Source organism: Podarcis filfolensis (assembly GCF_964270895.1).
Source record: "Podarcis filfolensis genome assembly, chromosome: 6".
Classification (NCBI taxonomy): Eukaryota; Metazoa; Chordata; class Lepidosauria; order Squamata; family Lacertidae; genus Podarcis; species Podarcis filfolensis.
Genome location: NC_139609.1, coordinates 52957284 through 52972013, shown reverse-complemented (window position 1 = coordinate 52972013; position 14730 = coordinate 52957284). Strand labels below are relative to the sequence as shown.

The 14730-nt window shown below is 44.1% G+C and overlaps 1 protein-coding gene across 3 annotated transcripts in view; it reads left to right on the top strand.

The window, feature by feature from the left end:
• The first annotated feature begins 2994 nt into the window (after positions 1-2994).
• Positions 2995-14730, top strand: part of CACNA1S (calcium voltage-gated channel subunit alpha1 S) — a 58048-nt gene continuing 46312 nt past the window's right edge. The window contains exons 1-2 of one of the 3 annotated variants that reach the window (XM_083617779.1): positions 2995-3515; positions 10115-10220. In XM_083617779.1, coding sequence (XP_083473905.1) covers positions 3352-3515; positions 10115-10220 — 270 coding nt within the window. In that variant the 5' untranslated portion in view covers positions 2995-3351. The remainder of the gene's footprint in view (positions 3516-10114; positions 10221-14730) is intronic. The other 2 variants (XM_083617780.1, XM_083617781.1) reach the window with 2 other exon arrangements.

Below are 14730 nucleotides of genomic sequence, written 5' to 3'. Positions count from 1 at the left end.
TGCACTTTGACGTGCTTTCGAACTGCTAAGTTGGCAGGAGCAGGGACTGAGCAACAGGAGCTCACCCCGTCGCGGGGATTCGAACTGCCGACCTTCTGATCGGCAAGTCCTAGGCTCTGTGGTTTAACCCACAGCGCGTAATATTGTACACACCACATTTCTTCTTACACATGTATTATATAATTATCATGTAAAGAATGCAAGAATGGCCTCCATTGAAAAGTGAGATTATGTAAGGCAGTGGTTTTCAACCAGTGTGCCGTGGTACCTGGGGTGCCTTGAATGATGGTCAGGGGTGCTGCAGGTAACATAGAGGGCCTCTGTCCCTCTTTCCTTCCTTCCCTCCTCTGATGCCCTCTTGTTTCCCTGTCTCCCAAAGGTTTGCATGACTGTTTGTTGCAGCAGCCCTGGCTACAAGCTCCCCAGGTGAATGGTGCCTCTGGGGCTAGCCAAGGGGAGCTGGAGTAACTAAGCAAGTGGGTGAGGGAGGCCAACCAGCGCTTCCGTCAGCCCTTGCTGTTGGGAATGGTCAGACAAGTGGGAGACTGGGCAGGCAGGCAGGCAGGCTTCTGGGGCTCAGAGTGCATTTCCTCACAGGGGAGCGACAGAAAGAAGGAATTGGTCAAAGGAGCCGTGGACTCAAAAAGGGTTTAAACCTCTGATGTAAGGGGTGGAAAACCTATGGCCTTCCAGATGTTGTTAGACAGCAACTCCTATCAGCTCCAGCCAGCATGGCCAATGGTCAGGGGTGATGGGAGAGGTGATGCTACAGCATCTGGAGAGCTACAAGTTTATGATCTTGGGCCTGTGAGGTTTGATTTGTGTGACCGACACGCACATTAAGACTCTGTTGTGCACACACACCGGTGTTATAATTGTTACGATTATTTGGCTGTGTCTATCAGGCGCTAAAGAGCTTCCCTATTGCTATTGGTCCCAAAGTGAATACGATCCTGGTGCTATTTTTAAATAAACTGTAATCTATAACCCATTACAAGCATCGGGAGCTTTGCCAAGTGCTTCAAAGCTCTCCCTAAGGTCCTCAGTGAAAACAATAGAGCCTTTTGACAAGAAGAGAGGATATGAATGAGAGGCTCCAAGCTAGGACTGTATTTTGCCTTCCTTAAAAGCCAAGAGGATATTTGGCTTTTTGATCAGAGGAAACTTTTATTTAGGTTTTTTGTTTGTAAGCTTTTTGCATTATTTGTTCAGATGCAAATATTTAGTTATTTGCTGAGAAAGCCACATACACACTATTTCAAAAGGGCCCACAGCTATGTTAGTGTTTTGGGCTCAGATGAAAATATATAATGTCGAGAGACTCCCAAACTAACCAATGGCAAATGCTGACGAGCTGCTGCATTTCATAGATGCTTGACATGTTGGAGAGGGAGACATGTGGATTAGGTCTCTCAACTGAAAATAATGGAAGAGCTGTCATAGGCTGAGGAGATCTGCATGGATTAAGGATTCCTATACCTGTAAGCAATTGCTGCATTGGGCAAGTGATAAGCAGAGCTTGTTTACACCAGCCATGCAGTGCCCAAAGAAGCTAGGTTTCATTGAAATCTGACAAGTGGTCTGATGTTGAATTTAAGTCTCCTTCGCTTAGTCTTAGCCATTTCTAAGGAGCTCAGAGTCTTATCCTCTCAATCACCCCATGAAGCAGGATAGACCAAGAAAAGCCACTGGTCCAAAATCACCTCATGAAATCATTCGTAAGGTCATTCCACAGGGTTGAAGGTCAGGCCCAAATGCATCATTAATGCTAAGTATGGCAAAAAAATATAGGCTTGTTTCCTAGACAGCGTTGGACCTAAGCCTTGAAGTTATGAGGAGCAGCCATCAAGATCCAAACATTAAGTCTGGGCAAGAGGAGGCAAAGCCACCAAAAGCCACCAAAACAGTTCAGCACTGTGGAATGATAGGACAGGGGTTCCCTTGGTAGAGATATACATTTCTAGAAATGCCCCTTTCTTTGGGGTTGATAGAGGAAGGACACCAGCAGGAGGCCAGACTCAGGGCTGCTTCACATATTACACCTGTAGGTTTCTCAGTGTACATCTTTGTGACAACCCTATCATTGTAGGGATGGAAATTGATCTGGTACACATTATAATGTGAACCTACTTACCTGGCGCTTTCTGAACCGTTACCAAACAGAGCTTCCATTAGAAATGAGCGTTCCCCTGAATTTTGCAATGCAGTTCTCCGAAAGGTGCATATTAGTGGAATGTGTGCACAGAATTGCATCATATTATGGGAAATTACTTGCCAAAATGTGTATAATTGGGCTGAATTGTGTACAAAAAAATATGTTTCTTAAGAGACATGAGCGCAAATATGCATACAAATTTTCATATCAACTTATCAAGAGGTGGTGTGTGGCAGCAGGAGTGTTGGTTTGGCTCTGTTGCCACATACTTGCCATGCCTCTCTAAGCAGATAGGACCCACTATGTTGGGAAGCTGTGAGAGCAATAGAGCCGCACCTGTACTACGTCACCAGCCGCTACTACTCCTTAAATAGTTTTAAGACAGTCTGGGGACTCCTGGATATTATTCGAAGGCAAAGGTCCACTTTACTCAAATATGAAGTGGCACGCATGCCGCCTGAAACTGAATCAGCACGGCGAATCTTCATGAAGCACCATGTTGTTCTCGTGTGGCACTTTGCCACACTGGCTGCCAGCCATCACATGACTTCCCCCACACTGACATGAACACCAACATGAGTAACTTCTGACTTTTTGGGGTGGGGTTGGAAATGTGTTTGCCATGACTCCCCTTGGCAAGATCCATCTGCAGCCATTGTGCAGATGCCAAAGGGAATATTTGCTGCTGCTGCTGCTGCTGCTGCTGCTGTTGCTGCTGCTGCTGCTGCTGCTTGCACAGAGAGAACATGGGGACGCTGTTGGAAAGGGAGGTGAAGCGGAGTGAACTTACCTTCTCTAGTGTTGATGTCCGAGGCCTATCTGCTGCCCCCCCTTCCCCACACATCCTTTCTCCTGACCTGGATTGGGCAGCTCAAAAATGGCCATGAGCTGAGTATGAAGAAGGAACAGCTGCTGGGACACTTTTGCTGTCTCAGGAAATCTGACAGCCCTGGGAGCCAGGCTGGTGGCTAATTTTAAACTCGTGCTCGGTGTATTTGTGTCTGTGGGAGTGCAATTTCCAGCCCCGCCGCAGCCCACACTTGCACCGAGCTGAAAAGGGACCCAGAGGGGGCTTCAGCCTCCCTTGGACTAAGGAAGGGGGCTTGGCTGTGGGGCAAAGGCGAAGAAGAAGAAGAGGAGGGAGCCCAGTAAGCCAAGCCTGGCTGGAGTAGGCATCTAGCGGGGGAAGAGTCACCATGGAGCCCACTTCTGGCCAGGACGACAGCCAGAAGAAAAAGCAACAGAAGGAAAAGGCCAAGAAAGCAGCTCTGGAGCTTCCCCCCAGGCCTCTCCGCTCTCTATTCTGCCTCACCCTCCAGAACCCAGTGCGCAAGGCCTGCATCGCCATTGTGGAATGGAAGTATCCTTTGAGGAAAGCGGCGGTGGGGTTGTCTCTGAGCTGGAGCCCAGCAGCAGCCATGCGTAGAGAGCGGTTGCTGATATCTGGAGGAAGGGCTGGGAGATATTTGCTAGCGCTGAAACCCTCTTGTAAACCTCTAAGCTCTACCTAGCAGCTGTTGCTTTTTATGTCCGCCTTAAGAAGAGCTCGAAAGCAACTGATCTTGGCATTTATCTCTGTCACAGAAAGGCTCTCGGTGGGGGTGGTGCAGGAAAGAACTCAAGGGGGAAAGCAATGGTTCTGGTCTGTATTGCCAAGTGGATGTGTGTCTGTGAGTGTAAACCAAGAGCTTTTCTACTAACACAGTCCTGGCCCCTGACTATTAGAAATATACAGTCCTGGAATCATTTATCTAACACAGTCATGGATGCAAATAATTGTATGGGTTTCAAAACAGAACTGGGGAGGCTTATGATGGTTCTTTCATCTGGATCCTCAACTGGAGTACTATGAGTTCAGGAACAGCCTCCCCTCCCCATCTTGTATTTTTAAGTATTTGACAGCTGAAGTCAATGAGTGTTAAGCAGGAAAGTCCTCTGCTCAAAGACCACTGATAATGTCTCTGATATTTCTGGACAGGCTAGTTTTGCTTCAGGCACAGGATCTAACAGCTCCACATATTTGATGTTAGGAAAGAATTTTCCCCAAGTCAGACTGGCTATTAACCTTGTGAGGATTTTTTCTTTTCTTTTCTTTTCTTTTCTTTTCTTTTCTTTTCTCTTCTCTTCTCTTCTCTTCTCTTCTCTTCTCTTCTCTTCTCTTCTCTTCTCTTTCCCGTATCTTGATAGTGTGCAAATTGACTCATTTGCTTGAGCCTTCTGAATTGTTTTACCAATCTGTTTCTCGAATGGCATAGACATCTCTGCTTTGTGGTTGCTTATTCTCTCCTGCTCTCTGCTTGTGACACACTATAACTTGGGATGATGAAGATTAGCTTTAAGGAACAAATCACTAACCTGGTGGCAGCAAGCAGTTGAGAAGTGCATTCTCAGCAGCAGATTAAAGCCATTCCTGCAAGAATGTGTTTTAGATCAGTAGTGTGGGCAAGAATGACATGAGGACAGTGTTGTGTGAACAGCACCTGCATCCAGCACTGAATGTGCATTATCACATAGTGTGTACATGCCCAATGTGTAATGCTAGGTAATAGTTTTAGTAGTAAGAAAAGCATGAAGTTAATAGGACACTGATTTGGACACTTTTACAAGGGAGTGGACATTTGCAGGGGCTTGATTAAGGTAGTAGGAATGTCAATGCAGGAAGATGCTCTGAATTGCCTGGAATGAATCAGTGAGTGTGTTCTAACATGCCGGAGTACACACAACACTCAAATCTCCATTTCTTCCATCACCACAGCTGCTCTTTGCTTTCCACCCACCAGTTGTTACGCCTCATCTCCATTGCTAACCTCATCTTGAAATGTGTTTGAGTATTGTGCACATTGTACTGAATTTGTACATAATATTAAGGTTCAGTTGCTATCTTTACCTATTTGGTTGGTACAGCATCACCTCTCTTAAACTTAGATCCTTCTCCTAAGTACATTCCTTGGTCCTGGCAAATGAAATTCTGAGCATGTTAAAATTTGGGACTGGAAGTGTGTTGAATTGAAATTGAGCACTTATACAGTGAAAATATGCTTTCTGGTTGCATGGAAATGTTTATTTTGGTGTTTCATATTTCATTGTTACTTTGCCAAGGAATAGAAGTTTCTCTCTCTCTCTGCATTCCCTCCTACAAACCATTTGTTCACTTAGCACAACAGAAGTTTGTATTTCTTCTTGTGTTAAAGTGTACGCTGTTGCATAATAGGGATGCGACATAGCTCCATAGGAGAACATCTCATTTGCATGCAGAACATCCCTGGCTCTGGCATCTGCATGTAGGCCTGGGAGAGAGCTTGGCTGACGAACAGAATGCATTCCGGGAGTTCATTTGACTCCCAGAACCATTCGAAAACCAAGGTGCGGCTTCTGATTGGCTGCAGGAGCTTCCTGCCAATTGGAAGCCACAGAAGCCATGCTGGGTGTTCAGCTTCCAAAAATCATTCGAAAACTGGAACACTCACTTCCAGTTTTTGATTGTTCGGCAGATGAAACATTCGGCAACTAAGCCGTTCGTCAACCAAGGTACGACTGGACTGGAGAGCCACTGCCAGTCAGTGTTGGTATACTGAGCTAGATGAAGCAATAGTCTGACTCTGTATAAGGCCGCTTCATGTGCTCTCCCCTTCTTTCTCTCACTTTCTTTCTTTTCCTTTCTCAAAGCTCCATTTTGTGTGGTGTTGAACCTTTTAATCATAACCACAAAACAGCCAAACCCAAGAACGTAGGAGTAGACTAACCTTTACTGCATATGCTGAACTCTACTAATAATTAATGGCAATACACAGTGGACCCCAATTTTTAGGTTTTCAGGGATTCTCCAGGTAGTATCATTGTTTCTTTCCTTGGATGGATGGTTGCTTCTATTTCCCGCACATCCTTATGTAATAACAGCTTCAATGGCTATGAAAACATGGTGTCCACTGTGACCATTACCGCATGCTTTACATTATAACACAATTCATACTCCTAGTGCTAAAGATCCCTTGATTCTTCAGAATCAAAATAGCAGCAGCAGTAGAAGAGTCATATAATATAGAAAGTCCCACTGCTGCATATGGAGAGTCTCCCCACCGCGGTCCTTTTTATTGCCCATTCTTGAGCATTTATTGTGCTTGCAATGGTATCGTGTGTGTGTGTGTGTGTGTGTGTGTGTGTGTGTGCTGGGGCTATACATGATTCTGCTTTCAATACTGTTTATACCTACAAATGTTTCAGGGTGGCCATACTGCTTCATTTCCAAGGTCCCATAATTTCCTGCATAAATCGTATAGCTTTTATACCACAGATATTCCAGGTTTGTTCTTGTTTTTCGGTCCCTTTCGTTGCTCCATAGTGCAAGAGTGCCCCACCAGATAGAAATGATGTGATAACAGTGGGGAAGCACTGCAGAATAACTAATAAAGCAGAATTATGTCTGGATAGTCCCATATAAACCCACTACTAATGCGCCATTATTGCATCAATGACAAGTTGCACGATACACCCACAAAACATTTTAAATATGTTTATCTAAAGTGTACTTACGGGATGTGAGTGGCTCTGTGGGTTAAACCACAGAGCCTAGGGCTTGCCGATCAGAAGGTCGGCGGTTCGAATCCCCACGACGGGGTGAGCTCCCATTGCTCGGTCCCTGCTCCTGCCAACCTAGCAGTTCGAAAGCACATCAAAGTGCAAGTAGATAAATAGGTACCGCTCTGGTGGGAAGATAAACGGCGTTTCCGTGCGCTGCTCTGGTTCATCAGAAGCGGCTTAGTCATGCTGGCCACATGACCCAGAAGCTGTATGCCGGCTCCCTCGGCCAATAAAGCGAGATGAGTGCCGCAACCCCAGAGTTGTCCATGACTGGGCCTAATGGTCAGGGGTCCCTTGACCTTTACCTTTAAAGTCTACTTATTAAGTAAAGCATCTTCCTGCTCCTCATCTCTGCTGAAGCCTGAATGCAAGGTGGTGGTGGTGGTGGTGGTAGTAGTAGTAGACGACCCCCAAACACTTAGGGTATAATCCCATGGCACCTGTAAGGGTGCCCCAGGGGCCATGGGATAGATTAGGCCTGCTCCTCTAATGTTGGAGACAGAATTCTGATATTGGATCCTCTCTCCCTCTGGTTGCCAGATCTTCCAATGAATTGGGCCCAGTTTACATCAGAGCTCAATGTCTGTTGGGCCCCAAAGGGTGTGTGCTGGTTAGCAGTTCGGATGTAGAGGATCCAAATAAACAACAACAACAACATATTTATACCCCACCCATCTGGCTGGGTTTCCCCAGCCACTCTGGCTCCCAACAGAATTAAAAGCACAATAGAACATCAAGCATTAAAAATGTTCCTAAACAGGGCTGCCTTCAGATGCCTTCTAAAAGTCAGATAGTTGTTCATTTCCTTGACATCTGATGGGAGGGCGTTCCACAGAGAGGGTGCCACTACTGAGAAGGCCCTCTGTATGTAAACTAGGAATGGGCAAAGCATCGAAGGAGAATTCTACTGCAAAATGTATATGCCTTTTCCAGGGCCATCCCAGTTCCAAAACATGTCTTCAAATTGGGGGGAAACGTTGTCACACTCCTGAACATGAGTTAATCTCTACCTCCCTTTTGCCTCCAAGTATGTCCAGTAAAGTTTGGGTTCTTGTTTTCAAATCAAAGCCCAGAAGTGGATGGAGGATTCCCCACCCATGCTTCCACTCTGCTGGCAGAGCACAGGATAAAGTGGTTGAACTGCCTTCATATTTCACCACCACCTCATGATTGCAGCCTTAATAGCTGATGCACGACCGTTTCTTATCATCATAGCCACCATAGTTGTCTCCTCTCAGCGGTGCAGCTAGGTGATTTCACATCCTGGGCATAATGGTCTTGGGAGTGGGGAGGGGCTTTAGGTGATCCTACGTATTGCTTCAGATGTGAAGCACACAGGTAAAATTCACCTTCTATTCCACACCCTCCAACATTTGTCGGATGAAAATAGGGCCATCCCATTCTGTAATGATAATTTCGCTTTTTATACCCCACACATCTTATTGGGCTGCTCCAACCACTCTGGACAGCTTCCAACATACATAGAAACATAATAAAACATGAAACATTACAAAAACTTCCCTATACAGGATCGCCTTCAGATGGCACGGGGGTCAGATAACTCCATACCCTCCAACATTTCTCCAGGGAACATAGGGACATCCTAAGGAAAAGTGGGACATTCTGAGATCAAATCAGAAACCAGGACAGCTTCTCTAAATTAGGGATGTCCCTGGAAAATTGGGACACTTGGAGGGGCTGCTATTCCCACACCACCAGTCCATCTTTATGACTGTTTCTGTGTTTCTGATATGTTAAAGCAACAAACAAACAACAGTTTTCCAGACCTGGCAAGGAGGGGAAAGGATAAATGCTCTGAGCGCGTACAGTTTTGCATTTAAAAAAAGTTTTGCATTTTAAATACAGTAGTACCTCGGGTTACATACGCTTCAGGTTACATACGCTTCAGGTTACACACTCCGCTAACCCAGAAATAGTGCTTCAGGTTAAGAACTTTGCTTCAGGATAAGAACAGAAATCGGGCTCCGGTGGTGCGGCGGCAGCAGGAGGCCCCATTAGCTAAAGTGGTGCTTCAGGTTAAGAACAGTTTCAGGTTAAGTACGGACCTCCGGAACGAATTAAGTACTTAACCCGAGGTACCACTGTACACGCAGGTTGATTCCCAATAACTCCTTGTTGTTCTACTTCAACCACCAAGCCTCACCTTACCTCGCTTTCTCATGGCATTGAAGTCTGGGTTTGTTCCATTAGCTGCCTTTTGTACCTACCCTTTGTACAAATACAAACTGCAGCATGCTGGGACTAGTATAACTTTGAAGGTGAGAGGATTGAGTGGGTTCTTATGCCTCTGGGGTATAGGGGAGGGAGAAGAAATATTTTCTCATTGGGAAGGTCAAGGGATCGATCACCACAAACAGGGAAGAAGATCCACACACACACACACAGAAAGAGAGAGAGAGAGAGAGGCGGACAGAGGGAGAGCTTGCATCAAGTGACATTTAATACACATCTCCAACAACCTTACATGCCCTCAGAACTACTCTGGGCACCTTGTAAACTGTACTGCACCCAGAAAATAATCAATCATGGCTAGATACAGTCTGGATGATTCTGTCCATTTTGGTTTCTCTCAGTTTCTCATTTTTCTCATTTTTCAGTTCTCCACATTTTTGCATCAGTTTGTGATTTATTTTTTTAAAAAAGGTCCTTTTAAAAAACCACCTGCATTTTAATGCAAATTTCTCCTAATATGCACATTTTTGTACGCCATTTTACATGCCAAATACACATTTTGTTATTTTCACTAATATATGCATTTTTGTGCCTATTTTACCCTAGTACATGGATTTTTGTACACATTACTTGGCTGTAGAATTGCATGGCTAATTTCAAAGAAGTGTGAATTTCAAAGGATGGTTGTGGTTCATTTCACACATTATTTCTGAGCGTGTATATTAGGTAGGTTCACCTTTAAATGTTAACTGAATTTAATTTCCCTCCCATCCCTTTTTTGTGATGTTGCTGTTTTCAGCAGAACTGGGAAAATATTTTTGCAAAACATTGCCTTACTAGTACCTAAGATTCCAGCACACCTGTGGCTGCATTCTATGATATCTGACATGCTTGGTGTTCTAAGACACCTGGAACTTAGTGGGACAATGTGATGTGTAATTTTAAAGGGTGTATATTTAAGCACCAGAAAGAGATGAGATTTTACATAAAATAATTATTAAGACCAGCACCATAAGGATCATTCTTTCTTAACATCTTCTGGCTCAGTCTTCTCATCTGCGATGGCCTTTCCCAATCCTCTTTAATTAACATTTGATATTAACACAAATGCCCTCTAAGTGGTTTTTAACTATTCTGGGTCATGCTGCAATATTAAGTGACCAGATTTTCTTTAGCAAGCATCCACAGACCTTTCGAGACCATCATCCTGCTGACCATTTTTGCCAATTGCATTGCACTGGCGATCTACGTGCCCATGCCTGAAGATGACACCAACAAAGCGAATACAAGACTGGTAAGAAATTCGTATTATTATTTCTGTTTGCTATTGTTCTCTCGAAGTGCTTCACTCCCTGGCTCGAGCCATTACTTATTTTCAGTGTCTGACGCTTCAAGCTACCTTCATAGTAATTGCTCAGACAGGCACCATTAGAAAGATCATCCCCTGTCCCTAAAATTTAATGTACAAAATCTCAAACCTCAAGCTACTGTATGACCTGAATCACTTGTTTTGTGCATAGATATATTTGGTCAACTGCATCTTGGGACAATAGCTGGGGGAAAGGAAGTGTACCACATTCTTGCCATTTTTCTGTCCATTGGAAGTTTCACATGGCCATTTCTAATCAGAGTGTGGGGATACAATTCTTTTCTCTGCCCAATCATTTTCAAAATTTTGTCTACAAGCATAAAAATAGTTTCACCTTACTGTTCAAGAATGGGATGCTTTGGAATTCCTCTTATTCCATAACAATGTCACATCCAAAATATATTCTTTGTCTTTTCCCTGCATTTCTTCAAAATGCATTTTGGAGAGGTGACCTCCATGGTTTCACTGGTAAGAAGGAAAATTTCCCTTTATGTTCAGGGATGGATCATCTGGGATACAACTGCATATGGCTGAAGACTTTTATCCCTTTGTTACCAGGCGCTATGTGAATGCCAAATCCCCATATTTTCAGAAGCATGTCTGAAAGAGAAAGTTGATCCATAGCAAGCCCAGTCCATTATACTCTTAGCTTGCTTCTTCTGTAATGTTGAATATTGTGATAGTTGACAATCATCAAGCAGAACATGGGAACGGGGAGAGAGAGAGAATGAGAATGAAAGAATGTATTAGTTGCACACACTGATGCATAATTTAGTTGCATAAAGGATAGACAGATTCAAAGACCTATTCTTTGTGGGTGAGGGGGGAAAGACATTTTAAAGGATATTTGCTGTTTTTACTTTTGATACTTTGTAATTACTAGTGAAATAGGTACTCCAGAGGAATAATTTTATGTGGTCTGCAACATTTGTGTGTAAGAGACTGCTTGCACCCTTCCTAAATGCTGTGTCTAGTTGCATAAGGAAAATATGAATTTGCTGTTAATATTTAACAATTTTGTGTACTGATTCTGTACAATAACACCCCCCCCATAAAATATCAAAAAGAGAGAAATAATTCAGCCTCTTCAGGGCATGTTCTAAAGGAATTTGCTTCAGTATTCTGGCTAACATTTGCTTCCCAGCTGTGGAATGTCTTCCTAAATAACTGGAATTGCTAAACGACATCTAACATAGAGCTGCTGTTTCACAGAAAGATACAAGACAAGGAAATGCTGAGCAGACTGTCCCAGTGACCAACCCTGCTGCATTTGTCAGACTTCCCCATGCTCTTCAAGCTATTAAAGGCAAAGGAGACCTGTCCAAGTTGCATGCTAACATCCCCCCCCCCCCCATCACTCAGACATGAGAGCCCAGTTAGAACCCACTGAGTTACTAAACAGGAACCATGTGCTAGTTGGAATTTAGTAGTTCTATTGTAAGAAGCTGTTTCAAATTGTGAACTGTGTGTTTGCAGAACTGCCAATTAGTATGGAGGATAAGTGAGGGGGGCCTTCAGGGATGGTCCTACTATTGGGCAGAGTGAGTAACCTGCCTCAGGTGGCACATTTGCAGCCCCCAGCTATTCCTCCTGGGCCACTTACCCTTACTAATTTCAGCCTTTTGTCCCATGGCATCTCCTGGGTGTCCTGAACTAGCCTAATAGCTCAAGTACTGTAGGGAGTGCTGTCCCATCACCAGTGTTTATTTGGCTTCTGTATGTGGAGTGGGGAGCAGGTGTCATCTCAGGAAGCAAAATGTCTAGGACTGGCCTTGGGGGCCTTTAATGGACTCCACAAATCCTACCCTTGCCTCTCCCCAATTTTACCCAGATTATGCCCACCCATCCTCCATAGCCTTCTAAAACCAAGAGGACCATCGAAAAACATAAGGACCTTCTCCACCCCCTTGTCATTCAAACCCTGGAACCAGCCTTGCCTGTATGTTAAGAGACACTTGAAAGGGTCTTGTTTTGGGAATGAGTGCAAAATATATAAAGAAAGAATAACTCTAGGTAACTTCAGTCTGCTTCATTCTGAAACATGCAAAGCCTGACAGGGAAGGGGCCCTGGCAACCCTGAGGGGAGTTTAGGGTGACGGACAGTTGCAGCTGTGAGGGAGAAGAAGGCAACAGCAGCCTCTGATATGAATGCTGGGACAAGGAAAGTACAACCACAGTAACTATTCTAGGCTGTGACAGGCAAAGGTAACCATGCCAACAATCAGGTCAAGAAGGATGGACCAGGCTTTAAAGCTGGTCTGCAGCTTCTTTGCCCCAGTTTCCTTCTGTCTTTACCTTTGCCATCTCCCATGCCATAAAGTGCTGGCAGGGATGCAGAGTTGTTCAATGGAGTGCTGGTCCAGGGACACTCCACATGGGAGAGAATCCATTGGTCCCCCTATAAAAACACAAAACCAGATTAATATTGCTTCTGTTTGAGAGCCAAAGCAAAAGGGATGCTGAGGAAGGGAGCCAAGTCATATTATCTCCAAGGCTTAGCAGAGAGATGAGGAGCAGATTTGCCCTTACCTTTGGGGCAATTAACCCCCCCCCCCCAAAAAGAGAGAGAGGGCTGTGACAGAAAAGTTTGTTTTGCTGGGCAGGTTGGGTCACTAAGTGTTTACTTTTTCTTTTTCCCTGCCAGCAAATGGTGAACAAACGGCATCTTATGATTGGCGGGGTTCCAGGAGGGGGAGTTGAAAAGGAGAGGATTTGGAGAGACAGTCTATTAATTGGGATAGAAGTTGAGAGATAGGTTGGGAGATAAGGAGTGAGAGGAGAGAGAGTTGGTTCTGTGTAGAAACATCCACTCTGAGGAATATATCACAAGCTAGAGAAAGGAGTCTCTGATCTTAGTGTGAAGGACAGTGTGTGGTGTCCTGTAAGAGAAATTAGGCCAGGAGTTAACTGGGAGGCTGAGGCTGAGCCAGGAGAAGTAGAAGCTGTGAGAATACAGTCTACTTAAGACTCATTGCAGTCAGGAGGGGAGAAATACTTCTACAATAAGAGAGGACTCCTAAACCAGTTAAGAGGGGTGTGGTGATCCCTTGGGTCCGTTACTTAGAGTACCTCAGGAGTAGGGTTGTCAAAGGGGTGTGTAAATGACAGAAAATACCACCTTGTTTAAGAACCAAAGTATTAAGCAGCAAAAGCTGTGCAACAACAGAGAAAGAACTGAAGTGAAATAACATTATAAACTGAAGTATCCTATGTTTTACCCACTTTGTGTCATGAACTTCCTATGTTTAATAAAATATTTATTGTTTATTTGATCAAATCCTGCCTAAGACTCCAAATTATTAAGTTTTCCCTCACACAAGTCCCCCACAAGATAATCTGGGGTAGTTTGTAGGAATTCGGGTAATTGGTGAGGTGGGTGCACTATATTTAAGTGAGGGCAGGCCCAACAGCGCCAGGGAGAAAAGTGCTGTCGTGGCATCGCAAGGGCCAGCCGTTATTTATCCCCCTGAGGGGATGGCAACCCTAAAAGAATGACTGGCTGAAAATATGGTATCCACTTCCATGAAAAATCTGTCAGCATGAATCCATCTTGTACAGATTGTAGCAAAATGGGGAAATCTGATCTTTATTGCTAAATGGGAGCAATCGTGAATTGGGTTTCCTGTAGATTCGCATTTGCTCCAATTCAGTGCTAAAGGGCAGGTTTTCCTGGAGGAAAGCTGTGAGGCAACCAGAAAACCGCTCAAACCCATGTCTAGAAAGCACAGGACAAGTGTTAAGTATGGACGAGCCCTTAGTGGGACATTAAGTTTAAGTCGATTTCAATGGGTCTATTCTGAGTTAAACTTAGTTGAATACCACCCAGCATCTTAGTTGAGCTTTCTAGATAATATTGGCTACTCTTACATTTCAAAGAGTCTGGCGATACCCTAAAAATTAACAAATGTATTATGGCATTAGCTATCCGGTTCACTCATTACAATCCGGTTCATCAGATGTATAAAGTGGATGAATGAATGCATTTGACAATGTGGGCAAACTTACAGCATTGTAGATTTGTTAGCCTGTCAGGGACTGCAATATTTCTGTTGTTTTTGCTGCAACAGACTAACATGGCTACCCCCTGGAAACTATTTCATAACAAGACTTATTCAGCTTTAAATTAAGATCAAGGCACAGTAGTATGCATGCTGATTGGATTTACACTCTATCAGCATGCTTTTGGGTGAAAAGTTCTCAGTAATTGGTTAACATGCATATTTGTAATTACCCCCACGTCAATTATATGGCTGTGTAATTGGCATCACATTGTATGCAACACGTTACTTAGCATTTGATGAATAAGGAAGCTGTAGAATTATAAAAGGCCCACAATCTTATTTAGTCCCCAAAAGGCCAAAGCTTATTTTACAATGGATCATTGTAAAGACCCTTTGATGTACATAAAACACACTCACACTCCAACATCCCTCTG